The sequence below is a fragment of the Centropristis striata genome, chromosome 2 (genome assembly GCF_030273125.1).
Source record: "Centropristis striata isolate RG_2023a ecotype Rhode Island chromosome 2, C.striata_1.0, whole genome shotgun sequence".
Lineage (NCBI taxonomy): Eukaryota > Metazoa > Chordata > Actinopteri > Perciformes > Serranidae > Centropristis > Centropristis striata.
In genome coordinates this window covers 12,728,873-12,748,605 of record NC_081518.1, presented here as the reverse complement: position 1 = coordinate 12,748,605, position 19,733 = coordinate 12,728,873, and the positions used below count along the sequence as shown (strand labels likewise).

The window sequence follows — 19,733 nt, the reverse complement described above, 5'->3', positions numbered from 1 at the left end:
TCTTGGCTGCTTCATTCCAATGACCTTGATATCTTTCTGTGGTTTCCTTGGTGTGAAGACACACTGGCTCCCTTTTACATTTTTTTCTAGCCCAGATATATCTACAGTTTTCCAGTGGCATCATCATCAAAATAATAATAATACATTTCATTTATATAGCGCTTTTCTAAACACTCAAAGATGCTTAACAGGCAATAAATAAACTTCGGATGGAGAAGCGGCAAACAAGCAGCGTCAGCGTCCTCTCTCATCCGGGAAAGAGATACAGCATAACATGAGGAGAGGGTTAGAGGCATAAGGTTACTAATGAAGGGATGCCAACTTCTCCAAGCAAATTCATTGCATTTCTCTGGAGCAGCAATAAAATAGTGGTTGTGTGGCAGGGCGGTGTTGGATCAGAGATATCTGCAGACTTAAAATAAAGATTAACATTCAAGCTTCTCATGCTATCCTTCCGTTGACAGGACCTGATATATTTCTGCATACCTTTCTCTGCTGCTACCCTCAGCACCTTTCCACTCCAAACCACAACGCCTTTTTCCCCTGACAATGTGGAAAAATGTCTATTAGCCTTTTTTACCCCAAGCTTGGGAGTCCACAGCTCCCATTCTTCATTGTCAGGAGAAGACGGTCCTTACCTTGTGCGACACAGGGAATGCAGAGACTTACAGGAAAATAACTTAAATACCTGTCTAGCAGTTTGTTCAATGATTCTACATGGTTGGAGTTCATTTAAAAAGGCCAAATGTATGGAAGAAAAAAATGTATTTAGATTATCTTGCACATCAACATAATTTGGCCTCCTACTGTATGACTGTGACGGAGGTGATGTTGTGTGCCTGGTTTCTTGAAATTTTGTAAATTAAATTATTTCCTAAAAGATACATACATCACCTGACCACAGAAGAAGGGAGACAGCAGAGGTTTGGGTGTAGGGTGGTGGATAGGTATTTATCTTTACATGCAACCCGAGTTCAATTCCTACAGCAAATCAGACCAAACACATTTCTACTGAAAAACAAACAAACAGCAAGTCTTTAAATATGCATACAATAAAAATAAAGTCTGCAGGTCTTACAGCTGATGATTTGGCAAATAACTGCATATTTATAAATCTAGCAGCAACAGAACAACTTGGGTACTTTAGAATATACTTTCTCATCACGAGACAAATAATGTTTTATCCATGACTTCATCAGTCAACTGATAAGAAAACAATATCTCCATCTCTTTGTGGTCCTAAATCTTTGGCTTATTCTCACCAGCCAAACGTCAAATTAAAACAACGAGCTAAAAGCTGCAAAGAGCTCAGAATGAGGTGTCGACTCTCAGTGGGATCAGTAGTACTAACAGTCCTCATGACAAGGAGTTGTTTTATTCAACTTTAATGAAAGAAAAGTTGTGCATAAATAGACTCATTTATCTAAGCCCAACACTAATAAAAAAGTTGTTTGAATGGCCTTTAGGCACATTTTCCATGAGTGAATTAAAAAAATAAAAGACAGAACATTCACATCTTTCTGTTGTCACGTTATTCATTTTATTGTTGAAAAATGTAATGAATCTGACAGTTTAAGTATTTAAGCACTGTTAAACTTTAATTACCCATGTTTTATTGGCAGTTCTTCTATGTGAGCCAAATCCTGATCAAGTCATGTTTTCCTGACTTTCCTTTTTCCTTCTACTCCATCTCTTTCCACGAACCATATACATAAATAAATGAACCTGGCACCTCAGCACAGATCCAGCAAACCCTCTCAGCTGTAGTCGGCACCCACGGAGAAAAACCAAGGGCTGGAATGCAGACACAGCTTGCTCTCAGCTGGTGAATCCGTCCAGTAAAGAATAACACACAGGGAAAATGCATACAGTAGGTCTATATACAAAAAAGTGGTATCTACAGTGTCTGGAAGTTTTACTTTTCCATAACAATCTAAACATGGCAAAAACTAGATGGTTGCAGTAGCTTTATAATCAAACTAGAGAGAGGAATGTGCAGGTGCAGGACAATGTCCTAGTAAAGTTGCCTCAAGCATGCTAATTCATCTATTATAGAATTCTAGATAAATGGGCAATTCATCAATATGTTTTATTAATGTCCTAAAATAATGTAGTAAAAGTGCTATGAATAGTAATACCAAATGTCAATAATTCGCCAAGTAGCAGAGAATACAGTTCATGTTTGACATGACGGGTGAAGTATGAATTCTAATGTCCAATAATTTGTGAAGGCTCTTTGTTTGTCGCCTCTGTTTTTTAACAGACATGCCCATTGTGTTACCATAGTGACAGCAATGGAAATCCACACAGCTGGAATTAAGAACAGATTCTCAGAAAATATGGACTGAATGACATTTATACTGACGTTTCTCATAAAAAGTATCCGCCAAGAACTCTGAGGGAAAAATCAGATAGCAGTTCTGTGAAATGAATTCCAGTATAAATCAAACCTGTTATGTAACGTCATGTCGCTGCCTACACAAGGTCTGCGAAACAAAAATAAAGTACTTTTCAAATCATACAATCAATATATAAACATGTAGTATGGTTGTTTTCAGAACACTGATTTAACTTTTTTTTTTCATTTCCTGCATCCTTTTTTTTTTACTGGTTACACTATCCGCCCCGGATCACACTCACTCTGTAAGACAACCTTCACTAACGCACCACTAGGAGTCACTAGTGCAGTTAGAACATAGACTTTAAAAAGAAGGGGACAAAGTCACCGTGATGTCACCCATTGGTTTGTAGACTGCTGTTGAAGCCTTGGGTTTGGCAATTTGGCCGTCGCCATCATGGTTTTGCAACGTAAAGTAAGATAAGGTAAGGTAATCATTATTGTCCCAGAGGTGCAAGATGTGGCACATCTAGCCACCCATACCGGGAACCTGACTGCACCTGGCTCCTGATTATGCCCTGCTAAGTTGCTGCTAAAAATGTTAACAAACTTCAAGGTAAACCAAAAACTAGTTTACGGGTAATTAAATGTACACAGTGCATAGATGCACATTCATATGCCCCCATCTTGTGGGACTTGTCATCACAAAAGCCACACCCTGAAGCATAGCCTGCTTTGCCGTCTATTTTACTCTAAATGGGACCATAACTTAGAAAAAAAACCATCATGCTGGATTTAAAAAAGACTTGAAACAACGGATTGAGACCATAAACTCAACAGGAAAATGTTTACTAAGAAATCATAGAGAAGCAGGGTCATTTTCTCGTACACTTTCATCCAATCTTACTTCTTTTTCAAAAGCAGCATAGTCGCCCTCTGCTGGCCATTTTAAAAAATGCAGGTTTAAGGCACTTCTTCATTGGCTTGTCTTTTCAGACCCAGAAAGTGTATCCATTTCTTTTATACAGTCTATATGTGAGAGCCGAGTCAGAAGGACCTCTGTAATGAACCCAGGTTTCTGCAGCACCAATAGCTTTTCCCGTGCACCAAGTGACGTCAAACAGCAATTGAACTTGACCCTTGCTTATAAGCCTGATTGCTCTGGCCAAACTCATTTGAACAAACTGCTGACACTAGGCTTTATCTGTGGCTCAGAGCTGACACTTTCACCACATACTGTAGCGTTTATAAGAGGCTTATGTATTTATGTTTCATGTGATCTCCTCATGGCTCATCAGTTAGTTCAGTCAACCACCGTAACTAACTACCTTTAAAACGTTTTTTTAATACTTTATGTGCATCTCAAATTGCACCCATTGTAGAATGGTAATAAGATTAAACTAAATATAAAGACAGGGAATAGCAGAGACATGTAGAGAGAAGAAAAGCACACGAGCAAAGGAAATGAAAAAAAGTATTTTGTGCTGCAGAGAGACTAATATCTATATTTACACTGTTATCAGTGCCCATAGGCGAAATACAGAGCTGAATTTGACCCTCATGAACTCCAATGCGGATGTGTGTTTGTGTGTGTATGAGAGTGTGTGGGTGGTACTATCATCCACCATGGATGTGCTCTCACTCATTGCCCCACTCCCCACTCATTGCTCTCTTATGTTCACTCAACTGTCTCATTCAGTGTAGAAAACAGTCCTACCTGCAGTATAAAGCATAAAAAGATAAAAGTCATAGTCAGTTAAAATGTGGTAAGTCTCATGTTTGAACCCGTGCTTTACCAGCATAAGACATCACACTACACAATGCCTGACCGCCGTACCACGTGTGAGAAATAAACAGATCACAAAGCATTATGCGTCGGCACTGATGATAGAACATATCTCAAATGTGAGGTGACGTTGCACAAGCATGCCAGAAATGAACACACAGCACAGTATACAGCAATGCTTTTGTCAGCCTCATGCCTGGGAATGTGATGTGGGATAAAATTACGTAAGTAGATTCCATGACACTTCATCAAGCCCTCCAAGCCCAGCAGCTTTCAGTGAGAGTGGACCCTGATTGTCACTGCAGTGGCACTGCATAGTTAACATGTACTGACCACAACTACAGCTTCACCAGTGCAACTGTAGAGATACTCAGAAGAAATAAAGAGTTAATTCCTTAACCGCTAAACTGTAGGTAGGTATTTTTGGGTATTTATTTTAAAGGTATTTTAATGAGAAGACCTCTGTATATGACTTTATTTTACTTGCTTATACTATACTTATACTTATTTTACTTGTTACTATTACAGGAACAAACTGGTTTCCTGGGATGATTCCATTTTAATACAACTTGGGTCTTATGGTCATTATTCCTAATAGTTATAAATTTCCTTGACAGCGAGTCTCGACAGATTAGCTTCCACTTTGTTTGGTGGTAAACATAAACGTCGTGGCCAAACAGCAAGTGTGGCTCTGACTATTGCGCTGCATTGGGCGATCTCTGTCCACACCGAACAACAAATGAACGAATCATGTACCAATCAGCTGTGAGCTCAAGATCTGGCCAAAGATATAACCACTTAAAAGATGGCTGATTAGCCAACTTGTCAACTTAACAGAAAACACACGTCCTATATTGTGATTTTTTTTTTACTGAAACTTACATACAAAGACAACAGAGAGTAGGTTGTTCAGGTCCCTGGTGGTCTCTTTCCATCCAGCATTATTTAAGTTTTTTTTATTGAAATAAAGAAGTATCGGACACACAACTCTTCATTTCAGCTTTTTGATTAGCCCTTCCTCGTCCACTGCAGCGCTTTTAATGCAAGCAACAGGGATAAATAGAAAAAGACAAAAGTTCAGCTCAAAACGTTGTTCCGCATCATGCTGCTGCGGTGCTCTCAGCCAGTTAGGACATTGCAACAGAAAATCATGCAATTAAGCTGACTTGACAGTAAATGCTGGTCTGACTAGGAAATAAGACCACTAAAATTGTGATAAGTAAGCACTAAAAACACACAAGAGGATAAGGAATATTAGATCGCCATTACTTATTTCTATTGAGTATTTTGATATAAATTACATCTTTACTGCTGCTGCAAGCCATTCATTCTGTTTCAATGCAGCAGAGCCTCTCAGACAAGAGAGCCTTTTGTGTCACTACAACTCTGCTGTAATGGCCACAGGAGTTTTAGGACAAGAGGGAGAAAAAGAGGGAAAGACCGGTAAAAAAACAAAACAAAGATAGACAAATAGCTAGACATAAAAAGGCCATTAGGACACTTGCAAGAGGAGAGAAGAGACAAAAACAAATTGTAAATATCATGCTGGCATGTAAAGCATGAGTGGAGACCGCTTCACTAATGATTTACATGCCAGCAAAAAAAGATGAATATGAGAAAGGAGCATTGTTCAGAGAGAAACCCACAATAGATTTGGGGGTTTGAATCGGTCTAGGTATTGAGAATAACTCTGTAAAACGTCACAGCAAGTTAATTATATCTAACATTAAGTCGTTCTATCATTCATTCATTCATTATCCTTAACCGCTTATCCGCACTCGGGTCGCAGGGGTCTTTCTGTTCAGTTTCTTCCAAATGCATTTTCTTAAATGGAAATCACCTTTCTACACCATTTTCAAAGAAACTGAAGCTTTTTTTTAACTCAAGTAATTACCTCATCTTACTCACACTAAAGTATAATACCAAACTATGTGCATTTCACAGTGTACACAAACAATTTCACTACACATCCTCCCCTTACACACAGTCATACACAAAGTAAAACACCCAGCTGTCTTAGTGCACTTATTGCTTTGTCCCCAGGCCCACAAACAGGACGCACATCCTATGTCCTGATTGTACAGACTGCACACACACACACACACACACCCTTGCACTTATATCTTTGTGAGGACCCTCTCTAAAATAATGCATTCCCTAGCCTAATGCTAACGTTAACCAACCAAATGCCTAACTCTTACCCATATGAATTGTAACCTTAACCATAAAATAAAGTCTTTGAAGAAGCGAGGACAGGCCGTAATGTCCTCACTCTGTTGGTTAACAACTCACTCTGGTCATCACTATGTGGGAAGTACGAGCGTGCACACACACACACACGCACAGATTGCATGGGATGTGCACTTAATCTCAGCTGGAGGGGAAAGGGTTGATGGAAATGGTCACTCTCTCCTGGATCTTTGTTTCCGCTGGAGGATATTCACAAATAATTTCACATTATTCCGTCCTCTTTTATATCAGTGACCTCCCAAAGGGAAATCCAAAAATGAACACTCTTATCCGCCAAAAGCCACAACAAAGCTTTCTGCTGTGCACTTATTGCAATGAATTTGAGTCATACTTTGGTGACCTGCAGTATTATATGTGAGTCTGGATCGAGTGAATGCATTTGCCGTGAAGGAATGATTTATGCAGTGACACAGGGAATGAATAGTTTCCCAAGTCTTTTTGGAAATACACTACAGGCTTTTCACACAGATTTGAAAAGTACAGTTTTTACAGACAGTCACACACACACACACACACACACACACACACACACACACACACATTGAGCAGGGTAAGGAAGCTTTTTGACAGGCAATGAGCTCATGAGATCTGAATGTCTTCCTGTGGTGAATGCTTTTCTGTGGCTTTCTCACAACTATTTCCCCTTTTTCCTCTTTTTCTCACACTTTTTGTCTGCCCCCCGCCTCTTCACAAACACACACACAACTTGCTCTCCCCCATGTTAAATCTTTTATCTGCTCCATTTAGACTGAATATAAGAAACAAAAAAGCCTAATTCTGGATTTAGGTTTCTTAATCTGCTAAACTGTTGTGTATTTTTCCAACTCCAAGAATAGCAGGTTTTGGGTTGCTAGGTTGGAGATTTAACTCTCAGTTTAATGTGTGTCAGTGTGTGTGAGAGAGTGTGCGGGTAAACATTAAACTTGACAAATGGCCAGTGGTCTAAATCAGACTCAATTAAGATTTACGGTGGGCGAGGTGCCCCGAGTAAAGAATTTAAGACAGTTTGAAAGTGGATGTGCTTGGATTTGAATGTGCTTGCAGCCTTTCTCCAAAAACGTTTTCTTGTTTTTTTGTGTGATTGGGACAATAAACTCACTATAAAATAACACAGTCACTGATATTTGTCAGAGATTTCATATCTTGAAACATATCTTGAATTGTTTAATGCTACGAGAGTCTTAACAGAATTACAGTTAACAGCAGAAGCTGAACCATAAACACTCTGAAAATGGCTTTCAGACGTCTTTCCGACCACATGTGTGTGCCTGACATCGGAGCAGAGCGGGCCTCCTTCATAATTGGAGTGTTTGCAGATATGTAATTGCAAACACACTTAACACAGCTGGAATGCTACTTTGAATTATATAGAATTCACGTCAGCATGGTTAAATATAAAGCTTTTGCTACAGAGAAACAAGCATGTACATGTGTGTTCTTGTGCTTTTATCTTTGTGAGGTGTAAGACCTACAGTACAGAATCAAAACTTTTTGAAAAACTGAGTATATAGACAGTGCACATCAAGACTTAAGAATCATCAAATGTGCAAAAGAGCAAACTTCAGTGCCATGAAGCCTAAACGATTCAAACTTAAGTTTGTCTCTTGTGCAAAATATTTCCCTGAGTTCAGGGATTCATTTAAGGTTGTTGCAATTGAGTCTCTTGGCTTGTCTCCTCAACTAAATGTTCAGGCTTTCATGGCAGTTATTGTCAGAAAGCAGCATCTGTGCACTTCAGTTACCATGATTACGCTTCATTACATCATCATCCTTTAATGTTTATTGACAGCCTAATTATCAGTGTTAGCCATCTCCTCCAAAATGGACAACAAAGAGAATACAAAAGGAAAAAGAAAGCCAAGCCGGACAGAAGATGAGAATGCTGTTCATCTTAAAGAATAAGCACATAATCAGTAAAATAAAGTCAATTTAACCATGCCATAACAAAACAAAAGATATGGCAAGAAGTAACTGACAAAATCAAAGTGAGAAACTAAGGTATGAAACGCACCGTAGGTGCAGAAATTAATAAATATGTAAATGTTAATGTGTCAGCAAGGACAAAGCCAAACATTGACAGGGGTCATCAAATACTGCTAAGTTTCAATGAAACAGTTCAGCTAACAATAATATATGAGGCATGTTGATATTTGGCAGAGAGCTGCAAAGTTGTGAGTGCAAACATGAATAATACAAAGTTGGCAATAACTATAACAGCTGTAAACACTGGTGTTGCAGGAGGAGGGTCAGCTCTGCCAAAGACCATAAATGCATCCACTGTCTTATGTTTCACAAATTATTTCACTTTTAAGTGATTGGTATGGGTCCTTTGGAAGAAAATACTAAAGTATTCCCTTACGCTAGCAATGCATAATGAATACAACATCTTGAGTATTATTCCAAGTCATCCTGAGATGAAGTGGTTTGATGTAACCACCAGGCACTCACATGTGGAGGAGCAGGAGTTTTGATAAAAAGCCAAACAACAACTAAACAAACAAAAAAACGACAGTTTTAAACTTAGCAAGTCTTCATCAGGATTCATATATTCATATTTATATTTATAAAGTTTGACCTTTTTACGCATTCATTCAGGGGTGTGTTTTAATTGGGTAAAAGCATTTGTAAAATCTAATTTGAAGGCTAGGCCTTTAGTTTGAAAGTTAAAATAGGATTAGGGCGAGTCTGCAGTGCAGATGCTTGAGGTTAGAGTCATGAACCAAATAATGAATAAAGTCATAAAGGGTCCTCTCAAGTATAGTAATACACACATAAGTATGTGTGTGTGGCTCTGTCCTCTGGGAACAGACAATCATTTATCACCAACTGGACTCCCTTTAGTGTCAGCTGGGGAGCATTTCTGCTGGTGTCTAAAGGAACAAAAAGGGCTACTCCAAAGGCTAGTCCTCCCCCTCCTCATCTCGGTCACTCCTCTCCTCCCTCAGCGTCCTTCTGTCCCTCTCCCCACCCCCCACCCCTCCCCAGCCCTGGCACACTGCTCTTTCTGTGGTATCCAACCAAAAACAACTGGACCATTTTAGGGGTTGCCGTGCGAATCGCAGCTTTCTAATCAGAGGGGGTATTCAGAAGAACAGTCCAAATGGTCTGTGCAGCTTCTTCTATGCCAGCAGCTTGCCTTTATGCTTTATGGCACAGTTTAATAGATTTTTAGATGCTCAGAAATTGGTTTGGATATGAAACAGAGTTCAGTCCTTCTGTGCTTTTATTTCCCAACGTCTCCGTTTGGCAGACAGAGGGTCGAGTGACCTCAGCCTTCTGGAGAGGTCAGTTTCTCGCACAGGGAAATCCCGCTGTGGCCATTATGCCTCTCCCTTGAGCCCTGTGGACTGAGACCAAACTAAAACTGACAGGAAGGTAACTCAGGGCAACAATCAATGCTAGAGCTAGCCTCTGATGCCCCCTGTGCTGTTGGAGGACACAAGTGGTCTTTTATTGAACAAACTGAAGGCTGACTAGTTTTACTGTATGAGTTTGTTCTTCATACTTTCGTGTTATGTAAGGGAGCAGTTGTGATCTGCAGGGTTTCATCAAGCTTCTTTGACATGAACTTGAGCAGCGTTGAGGATGTTAAAACACACATTAACACACTTTCAGGTCAAAAGACAGCAGATAATCAGGTTTTTCCTTTTGCTGATATCACAAGATCTCTAATACTCGATTTAGTAGTAGAAATGGAAGTTATCCACCCACCTACACATGATGTGTCTGCCAACTCACATTGGTGCCTTCCCACCCACGTCCACACACTCACGCACACACAGACATACACACAACCACAAAGCAAATGAGAACAGAGTGTGCAGTTGTAGTATTAATAATCCCATGCTGTGCCCTGATGTGCCAGTTGTGTTAGCAGTTTTCGGCTACACTACCGAGAGCAGCATACTGTATGCAGTACGAAGCATCTCCCTGAAGAGAAACCTTATTCCCTTTTCAATTCATTCAATTGTATTCATTTTCATAACACAACCACATTATTTAGAGTAAGAATATTCTGAAGAAGTTTCAACAACTGTATCTGCAAGATGAGTTTCAATAAAAAAATGTATGGATGCATTGACTATGTAAAAGGTGCACGTAGCCTCCAGGTTTGATAAGTAAAGCCAGTGCTGAAGTGCCGTAAACCTGCAATCTTTGTAATGTCTTGCAGGGGATGAGTCCACTGGCAGCAAAAATTTGGACTGTATAGGCGTCTATGAGAAAATAACCCTATTTCTCACTTAATTTATTACCTCAGTAAACATTTTTCTAATGAGTTTATGGTCTCAGTCACTAGCTTCAAACGTTCTTCAATACAGCATGACATTCATTTGGTAGATTATGGTCGCATTTAGTAAAATAGACAATAAAGCAGGCGATGCTTTAGGAGATGGCTTCCACCACAGTGACCTCAATCAGGAAAGAGGCATATCAACACTCTTGCTTGGTTGGAACAAAAACCTGCAGCCACATGGCCCTTTCATGGATTAGTTTGACACCTTGTGACATATTTAGGTGACCAACATGTTACAACTAACTGTAATGACATGACAACAGGAGTCGGCTGTTCATTTTTTCCATAAAGTACATTTTCATCTGGCTTTACTAGCAAAAATATGCATCGCAATTTTTATCACAGTTAACATGACACAATGCACCTCGCTAACTAAGCTGGCCATCTATTTCTCTCCCAAATGTCCAACCTCTGGTCCAAACAGGGTCATTCTGGCTACAAAAAATAAGACTGGCCACGGCCAAAATGCCAAACTAAAGGCTTAAAAATCTTATTCCACAACCCAGTGAGTGCTGTCACAGTGGTTACGTCCACTTCTTATAGTCTGTCAGTGAAACATGCAAAACACCACTTTGACCTTTAATTAAAAACAGGTCAAACATGGTTTTCTGTTGACTGTGACAAGATTTTGCAGGACGGGATTCAGCTTACAAACACCAGATATGTTCAGTCAGAATAAGCATTATTAGGATGCCATGGAGAGTTGGAGAATCACATACCATGTTACTGCTATATTTCTGAGTCAATGGCCTGTGTTGCACCTTATACCCATTTCTTTCTCAATGTTTCCTCTCTGTGGTACTTTCAAGCAAACAAAGGCAAAGCTGTTGGGAAAATGAATAAATACTCCCCAAAACATTTTTTTTTTTACTTTGCAGTAGTATCTATTCATGAAAGCTCTATTAAGTAGTGCATCATTCGGTGGCAGCATTTAGGGAATGCATTACCCTCAGGTATTTTACGAATCATATTATGATGGTCAGTTTGAGGTATTATGATATTTGGTAGCAATATGTTGGATAAACCTCCAAAAGAAATGATTGCCAGTAGCCTAAAGTGTCCCTGCTAAAAAGCTAAAGAGCTTATGGCCCGTCTCACAGAGGACTCAGTTCAGTAAGACCATGTTTGAAAGCAAAGGCCATGGATTTAAACGTGCAGTGACCTATTTCCACTGTCAGCATTTTGTAAGAGGAGTGAATGATTCTCTCTCTTGGTTTGTCGTCTGTCTCTCACAGTTGGTAACAAAATGCACACACTGTGAGTCTCAGTGACATCTCAGGACTCACAATATCTTCCACTAGAGGTTACCAAACCTTTTTAGACCACTTGAATCAATGGAGTGAATCAGTAGGAAGTGAGTATGACAAGACAACAAGTACTGGCAACATCTACAATCTACATATGCCCATATGGCTTACATTCATCATCATGTGATAATAAGCTGGTAATATTTGCGCAGCAGTATGTCTTAGGAGAAATAGGGCTGGATGTCCGGCATGGACAATAAGCAATGCATACATAAACTAGATACAGTATCTTGATACATGTGTAAATACAGATGTATCATGGTGGAAGGCAGAGAAAGAAACCTTATCAGAACAGTTACATTAGAAGTGATTTAAGACTGTGAAAGTGGTAGAATTGTTTTGTAAGTGTTTTACTTCGTGTAAAATCAGGAACACAACAGCTTTCTTGACCACAACCAATGTGAAGTTTTGCACATGCATGTTTTATACATGCTTACACCCTAGATAAATTCCCTATAGAGAGCAGGGTGGCATATTATTACTCTTATCACTTACTTATTTTGTTCAGCAGGAAAAACTTTACCTTCCATTCTTACACCACTTTGAAAGTATAAATGCAATTGCCTGAAGTAAAAAACTACAGTTGGGCTGTAAACGAACCACACCATGACATCAGCATTACCAACACCGAGCTGACAATGATGTTTAATGTCTACGACAACCCCGTGGTCTAATTTAGCCATTTAGCAACATTTCAAAGATAAAGACAAAAATCGAATGGTATAATTATTGCCATATTTATGTAGCATTAAAATCAGGAAAACATTAAAATCTTGACGGCTTGTGTTAACCACAGACCTTATGTCAGGCATCTCACCAAAAACACATTCAAATCCATTGATTTCAAGATGAGTGTACAGGAAGTGCACAAATGCTAACTCATTTTTGAGTTTTAGGATTAATTCTTGCAACTCTCTATTTAGTAGCATTTCATGAGAGAATATCACTTGATTGTGTATCAGCAGACTGATTTTGTAATTCCTTCCTCCCTAATTTGCGAGCCTGCCGTTTGCTATTCTGCTATAAACTACACACAGTGATATGTGAACATGCAATATTTTAAACCTGGTTGTGCATCAACAATATATTTCACCTTTCGTCTTACTTAATTAGTTGTTGGTGGAGCATCTTATAACTTACTAACAGAGATCACAGACATTACACTTATTTAACACCTACTGAGCTTTTAATTGAGCTTTTGATTTATCAGGTACGCAGATGTGCTAATGAGTCTCAGGAGATAATCGAAGCGGCTACACTCCTACTATAAATGCACTAATGTGTTTAATTCGGTGCTGTTTAGTTAATGTAAGCCAACTCAACATAAACACTACATACATAAAGAGATGACATTTCACACTTAATGCTACATTAGTAAATGTCTATGTCCTCATTGCAAATCATTGTAAATCTATGCTAAAATACTAAGAGGTCATGCCAGACCATACAAATCTTAATCTGATACTAAGTAGCCATTGCAGTGACTGTCTCTCCTGAATATTGTCAGTCTGTATTGTGTGCTGTGGGGTAAAAGGCTTTTTAGCCCCGTCAGCACAGAAGCTCTTGTCCTGTATCCCTCCCAAGGTGACTTCTCTGCTGTTGGCAGGCAAAGCCATGAAAACAGCTCCCTAGACTCTCTCTCTCTCTGCTTCTCCCACACACCCATCATCTGTTAGATACCACTGGGTAATGTGCTTTCATACCTTTTTTTTTTTTTTACAGAAATGTCAAAGCACGTTTTTCTCTTTCCTTTTTTTCCCCTCACTTCCTCCTCCTCACCTCATTTCCATAATTGCAGGTAGGAAGTCAAAATGCAAGCAAAGACAAAAAAAATCATGTGCGTATTCATTAAATTTCCTCAGTGCCTTTGGCCTTGTCTACAGTCAGATTTGGGCTTTGGCTCAGCGCCAACACACAAACACCTGACCTTTCCCTCTTTTCAGTTCTCGTAGTGGAGAACGTCCACCTACGCAGCAGCACACACACCTCCCACACAATCTCTCTCACACACGGGCAGGGAAATTGTACTTTGAGAGCAATCGTCTGTGAATTTGTGTTAGAGATTGCACGCAGGAAACACTAACTACGACATTCTGTATCAACAGAACTTTTGAGTGGAACTCGCAGGTGTTTGACCATAAGTGTGAGTAAATAGGCCATTGTCCTGTGTCTACAGTAGGTCATCTATTTTGGTCCAGGTTAATTCTCTACATGGGAGTAGGTGTGCTAATTTCCGCTTTGTGTGTCTCTTCCCGTTTTCCTCTCTCTCTCTCTCTCTCTCTCTCTCACTTGCTCTCTCTGTTAATTGATTAAGAGGATTTAACCGGCTGCTGCAGCGTTAAGCACAGACTGCGACCACCAACACACACTTGGGCGCACACAAACAGTCAACTAAGCAGGCTGACACACCTATTTTAAGGTCAGCTTGAGACTGCTGCACACACATAAACACACATGTTTACTGCTGTCACTTGAGAGGACTGTGCATTGACTTATATCTAGCCCCAGAAGACTTACCATAATTTTAACCATATTGCTATATGCCAGACATTAACCAAAAACCAACCTAAAATTTAGTGGTTTGCCTTGTTGGAGCCTGATTTACTTCCCCTCATGGGTGCTGAGTCCCTGTAATGTGACTATTTTTACATTTATTCATTTGACACTTTTGTCCAAAGCAATATAAAGCTACAGTAATTCAAGGAAAAGCCAAAACACCACTGCTGAAATCCTCAAGTTGTGTTTTCATGTGAAGTACTGTGATGAAATGTAGTGGGCCAGAATTTGCATATCATAATGACAATCTTTCTGTTAATTAGCATTTTTAAATCACTATTTGTCAAAGCCATCATCTGGCTTTTCCTCCTGCAGCAGCTAGCAAAACACTAAACCCTCTTTCCATCTCTCATATTGTTATTGATAGAAATTAACAATACACCATCCAAACCTGCTGAAAATGATCACTAACACTACATCTGTCAACAACCCTGCATGGACAGTATAACTGAGTTTGAAAGGGAGTCTTGTACAACATTTCAGCAGCTAACAGTTAATTCTTCAACTGCCAGGCCTGATATTGCATTTCTTTTGTCTCTTTTAAATAAAGTTTATATAGCTCCAACAGAGATTAAAAAAAAAGAACCTCAGAGTGTTTCCATCCTGTTATACGCTGCAGATTACAGAATGTAATCACAGAATGTGATTTGGGTCTTATCAAAACCGGACTGCATTTCTAATGGGAACACACATTTACACTCATCCTCAGGCAGCAGCATCCTGATAACCTTGCATTACCTGGTAACTCCAACACTATTCAAAAACTCATCAGACAAAAACACACACACATATGAATAACACCTTAAATAACCTTCACAGTCCAATCTAACCCTGAGCCCAAATCACCGGTGACATCATAAAAGTTGTCTCCCATCCACAGCGGTCTTACCTTTGTGACAGTCATGCAGAATCAGTGGGTGAGGAGCAGGCCAGTGTCCCCTTCAAGCAGAGAGCAACGCCGCAGGAGTGGCAGAGTGATGAGGAGGAGAGGAGGGCAGCTCTGCTGAATATGCAGAGAGAGGGAGAGAGAAAAGAGGAGGGGACAGACAGGTTAGTGTGTCTGGCTCACTAAATACGAAAGAGCTGATTGCTGCTGCAGTGAAGTAATGGCTGGCAGCCGGCGTGCGGTTGGTTACTACAACAGGGAAAAGCTCCCCGCCAGGATACACCCCTCCCTCCTCCCTTCCCAACTGCACACACACACTGAGGATGCACACAAAGTCTGGCTGCCCTACTCTCTCACTCTCCGTCTCTCGCAATATGATTAGTGATGGGCTAATACAGCTTATTGATGAGCGGTCAGGCAGGGCTGCAGGAGGAGGCGGGAGCAGTACTGCCTGGGACAGGAGAGGAGAGGACTGCAGAAACAGAGAGAGGGAGGGAGAGAGGGAGGGAGTTGGAAGCTGTGTCGCAGTCTGCTACTCAGGCATGGAGCTAGCTGCACGTCATCCGGTGTCTATAAATGTGTATGTGTGACTCTGTGTGTGAGTGACACAGGAATTGATGGGTGGAGACAAGAACAGTTTAGATATTTTGCACCAAGTGAAGTTCAAACTACACTGGATCTACTTATTTCTGTATGTGAAACATTACAGTGACATGGGCACATACACATGGATAAAGTTGTAAAGCTGTATTTATGAGGACACTCTTTTACTATGTACTATTTCTATATCCCTGAAATTGCGATGATATGATCATAATGTGATTTTTTTTTGTATCCACATTCTGCTGTTTAAATCTATTAGTGGAACACAATGAATCACAATGACCATAAGTTATATATATATATATATATATATATATATCTTACTAATGTCATATTACCAGTGGTCGTAAGTAATTAAGTACAATTACTCAAATACTGTAATTAAGTAAACTTCTGAGGAAATTTCACTGTACATTTTACTTTACTTTGTACTTTTACCCACATTTCAGAGGGAAATATTGTATTGGATATATTGTTTTTCCTTAATTCAAAGCTTTAGTTGTTCATAGTTGCTCACCCCTGCATGATAGCAATTTTAACCCCAGAAACACTGATAAACTAGATGTAAATGACACTGTAATTGTGCAATACAGAAACTTTACCTTCTATTCAAATGTATATATATATCTTAAATCCAAATGAATTTCTCAAATGTGAATCAGTATGATATATTCACTTTGGAATACTAAGGGTTTTTTTTCTTTGTAGGGAAGGAAGGTATATTTTATTAGTCTTGCAAAGGGAAAGGACACAAGCATAGAAGCACAAAGGCGCCCACCAGCTCTCACAGTGTAACACATCTTCGTCATACTAATTGTGTAAATAGAGGGATGCTAGAGACAGGCCAAGATTCCAGCTCAGTTACCATGGCTTAACATCCCATCGCTGTGTGAGAGTCCTCTCGAGTGGCTGCAACCCACAATACTGGCTTTGTTTCGTGCAACTACATGTACGCTCTTGTGTGTGTTTGTGTGTGTGTACTGTAAGTGTCTGCACATGCTGGAGTAAAGGTCACAAAATCAGACAAAGAGAGAATGGATCCGCATCGACTGACACGATAGAAATCCTCCAGGTCATGCAGGTAGGTCATTATGGTCTTATTGCGGTTTTATTGCACTCACCCACATTGTGACTCAGCTCAGTCTCAGTCATCTGAGGCCCCCCTCTCAGCATTTCCTGTCTGGAACAATAGCATTTCCTGTGTCTGTGTGCACATTATGGACGGAGGCAGAGGGTCTGCAAAAAAACCTGGATTACAACACTGTCACTAAAGTTTTGATACTTGTTATTACTTGGCAAAGCTTAAATAGTAATATTTTAGGTGTTACTTCATTATAACAATCACATACTATGGTGGATTAAAGCTTTTTTTTGCAAATAAGTTTATTAAAAAGCATTTTCATGGTAGTATTAGTAAGTTGGTAATTTCTATATCCTTTATGAGTATGATCATAGTGTGATACTTACATACTGTGCCATAGCACCAAACCATTGAAGTTACATTTTTCAGGGTGTTGGAAGTACGTAATCTTTCCATTTTACATCATAAAAGAGGTTTGGAAGGAACAGACTTGCTTGATATTGCTTGAGGTGGTAAATCCAGGGACCTGCAGACCAGACAGAGCCACATGATCTTTCAAAGAAAACAGAGGTGGGAAGAGAGAACTTTAAAAAAATATTAATATGGACATACATGGATGTCAACAACATTCATTTTGATAAATTGAATAATATACAAGAGTGGTCACTCTCTGGCTCGACTGTATGCTTTAAATCCATGATTCTATTATGTTACAGTGAATAATGACAGATCTGTTTTGCATTAGGAATTTCATTTCCTTGTTGTTGACTTTTCTGACTCTGACAGCTTTGTAACCCGGGGCAATCCTCCATATTTGACAGTTTGCTGCCATCGTGTGGTGAAGTCATATTATTACCTGCAAGTAGTTTGGCTCAGATATTGGCCTTTTATTTCAAGATTTTTTGGATGACTTATTTTTCACACAAGACTTGCAAAGCCAAGGGCTTCAAATCTCTCTAGTTAAAGTATTACTCACTAATGAGCTGTTGGTTTCTATTTGATAGAATTAAAAGATTGCACAAAATCACCCCTTATTTGAAATATTAGTAGTATAAATGCCATGATTATCTTTCAGGTGTTGTACAGTGAAATAATCAGTTTTAAATTAAACAACATAATATAGTTTGGATTAATGTAAGGGATGCAGTATATGTATGTTACATTTTACTGCTGTAGATGTTTCAAATTCGTATATCGTATATATACTGTTTTTATATTCTAAATTATTAAACCAGGTTTGGCATAATTGAAACCATATTTCACCCACTTTGCATGGTACATTCAAGAATACAATGCAGTTATATAACACCTGATACCATATAGCGTCTTTTGACTCCTTGATTTAATAATATCACAATGGCATAAAATTTAAGTGTCGAAAAAAAAAAAGTTGAAAACTAAATTGAATAGTGCTCTGAAGCTCGAAAGTCTATTTGAACAGTGTATTTGGAAAATTGCAACCCTATTAATTAGGCCTACATTCCACCAGGCAAATTGCCTAAAGTGTCACTGCACAGGTACAATAATAACAATTACCTGATGTACTCTAATAGCTGATTGAACTTTAACCCTGTAGAGTCCATGAAAGCACCGACACATGACTTCTTCATGACGTGAAGACATAAAAATGAAGCAACGTTAAGCCTTGCCATCAGCTGCCCTCTAAAGTTCTGGCTTGAAACTCCATGCCAGATTTTTAATAATATTTTTTATAATTTTGTATTATATTCGGCCAAGTAAAACCGGAGATAATGTCAAATATATTTAGTATAAAATATAGAACTAGAGATTATCCTCATCTTACCTGTTAAATGTAATATTTGCAACCTGTATTCATATTTGCAACATTTAAAATTATTTGTATTGAAATATAATATTTTTAAGATCAGATTTTGTTTTCCTTTGTTTCTTTTGGGTTCAACATTTTTATCAAGTAAGTCAAAGTTAAACATTTATTTTATAATTATCAGGACATATAGGTGAGGTGACACTGAAAAAACTGATACCAACATGGCATGGTAAAGATTTTTTTAACAGATATTTAAGGGACATAATAGCCAAAGATTTCAGAGGGTTAATAATAGGCTACTTCTGTGACACGGATTCAGAAGGAGACAAAAAATCTAATGGGCCGATAATAAGTAGCCTAACGTTAGCTTAAATACGAGGCAAAACCTTTCTCTTCCGCAAATACCCGTGTACGCCTGTATCCCAACACATTAAATACTTGGTTTTAACCTGATAACAGTAGGCTACATGTTCATATCCTGGCGGGAGTGTCTGGGTTTACGGCTTACCCATTTTATACAGTCTATGGGCTTACCTCCTTCTCTTTTACACGTTTTTCTTCTCTGTAAATACAGTGAAATGACAACAAAGACGACGGCCGGAAGTGACGGTGGTTGCAACCATGGTGATGACAAAAGTCTAGATTTTGGGTAACGGAGAGTATTACCAATGTTTGGTTGCTTTGTTTGTTTTGTTCTAGCTGGATGGAAGAGTCTTCGAACGATCTTGAAACATCTTAAAACAAAGGTAAATATTGTCAAAAGACAATGCCAAACACCCCAAAAAGTAATATGGGAAGCACAAACTACGGCTAAGCTGGGAAAACATTAAGTAACATTAACAT

The 19,733-nt window shown here is 39.1% G+C and overlaps 1 protein-coding gene across 2 annotated transcripts in view; it reads right to left on the bottom strand.

Annotated features, from left to right (window-relative positions):
- coro2ba (coronin, actin binding protein, 2Ba) overlaps window positions 1-19,445 on the bottom strand; it is a 58,061-nt gene extending 38,616 nt beyond the window's left edge. The window contains exons 1-4 of one of the 2 annotated variants that reach the window (XM_059347047.1): window positions 19,425-19,445; window positions 17,488-17,653; window positions 17,142-17,256; window positions 15,421-15,534 (exon numbers count right to left, since the gene is read on the bottom strand). In XM_059347047.1, coding sequence (XP_059203030.1) covers window positions 15,421-15,435 — 15 coding nt within the window. In that variant the 5' untranslated portion in view covers window positions 15,436-15,534; window positions 17,142-17,256; window positions 17,488-17,653; window positions 19,425-19,445. The remainder of the gene's footprint in view (window positions 1-15,420; window positions 15,535-17,141; window positions 17,257-17,487; window positions 17,654-19,424) is intronic. The other variant, XM_059347048.1, reaches the window with a different exon arrangement.
- Window positions 19,446-19,733: the final 288 nt, after the last annotated feature.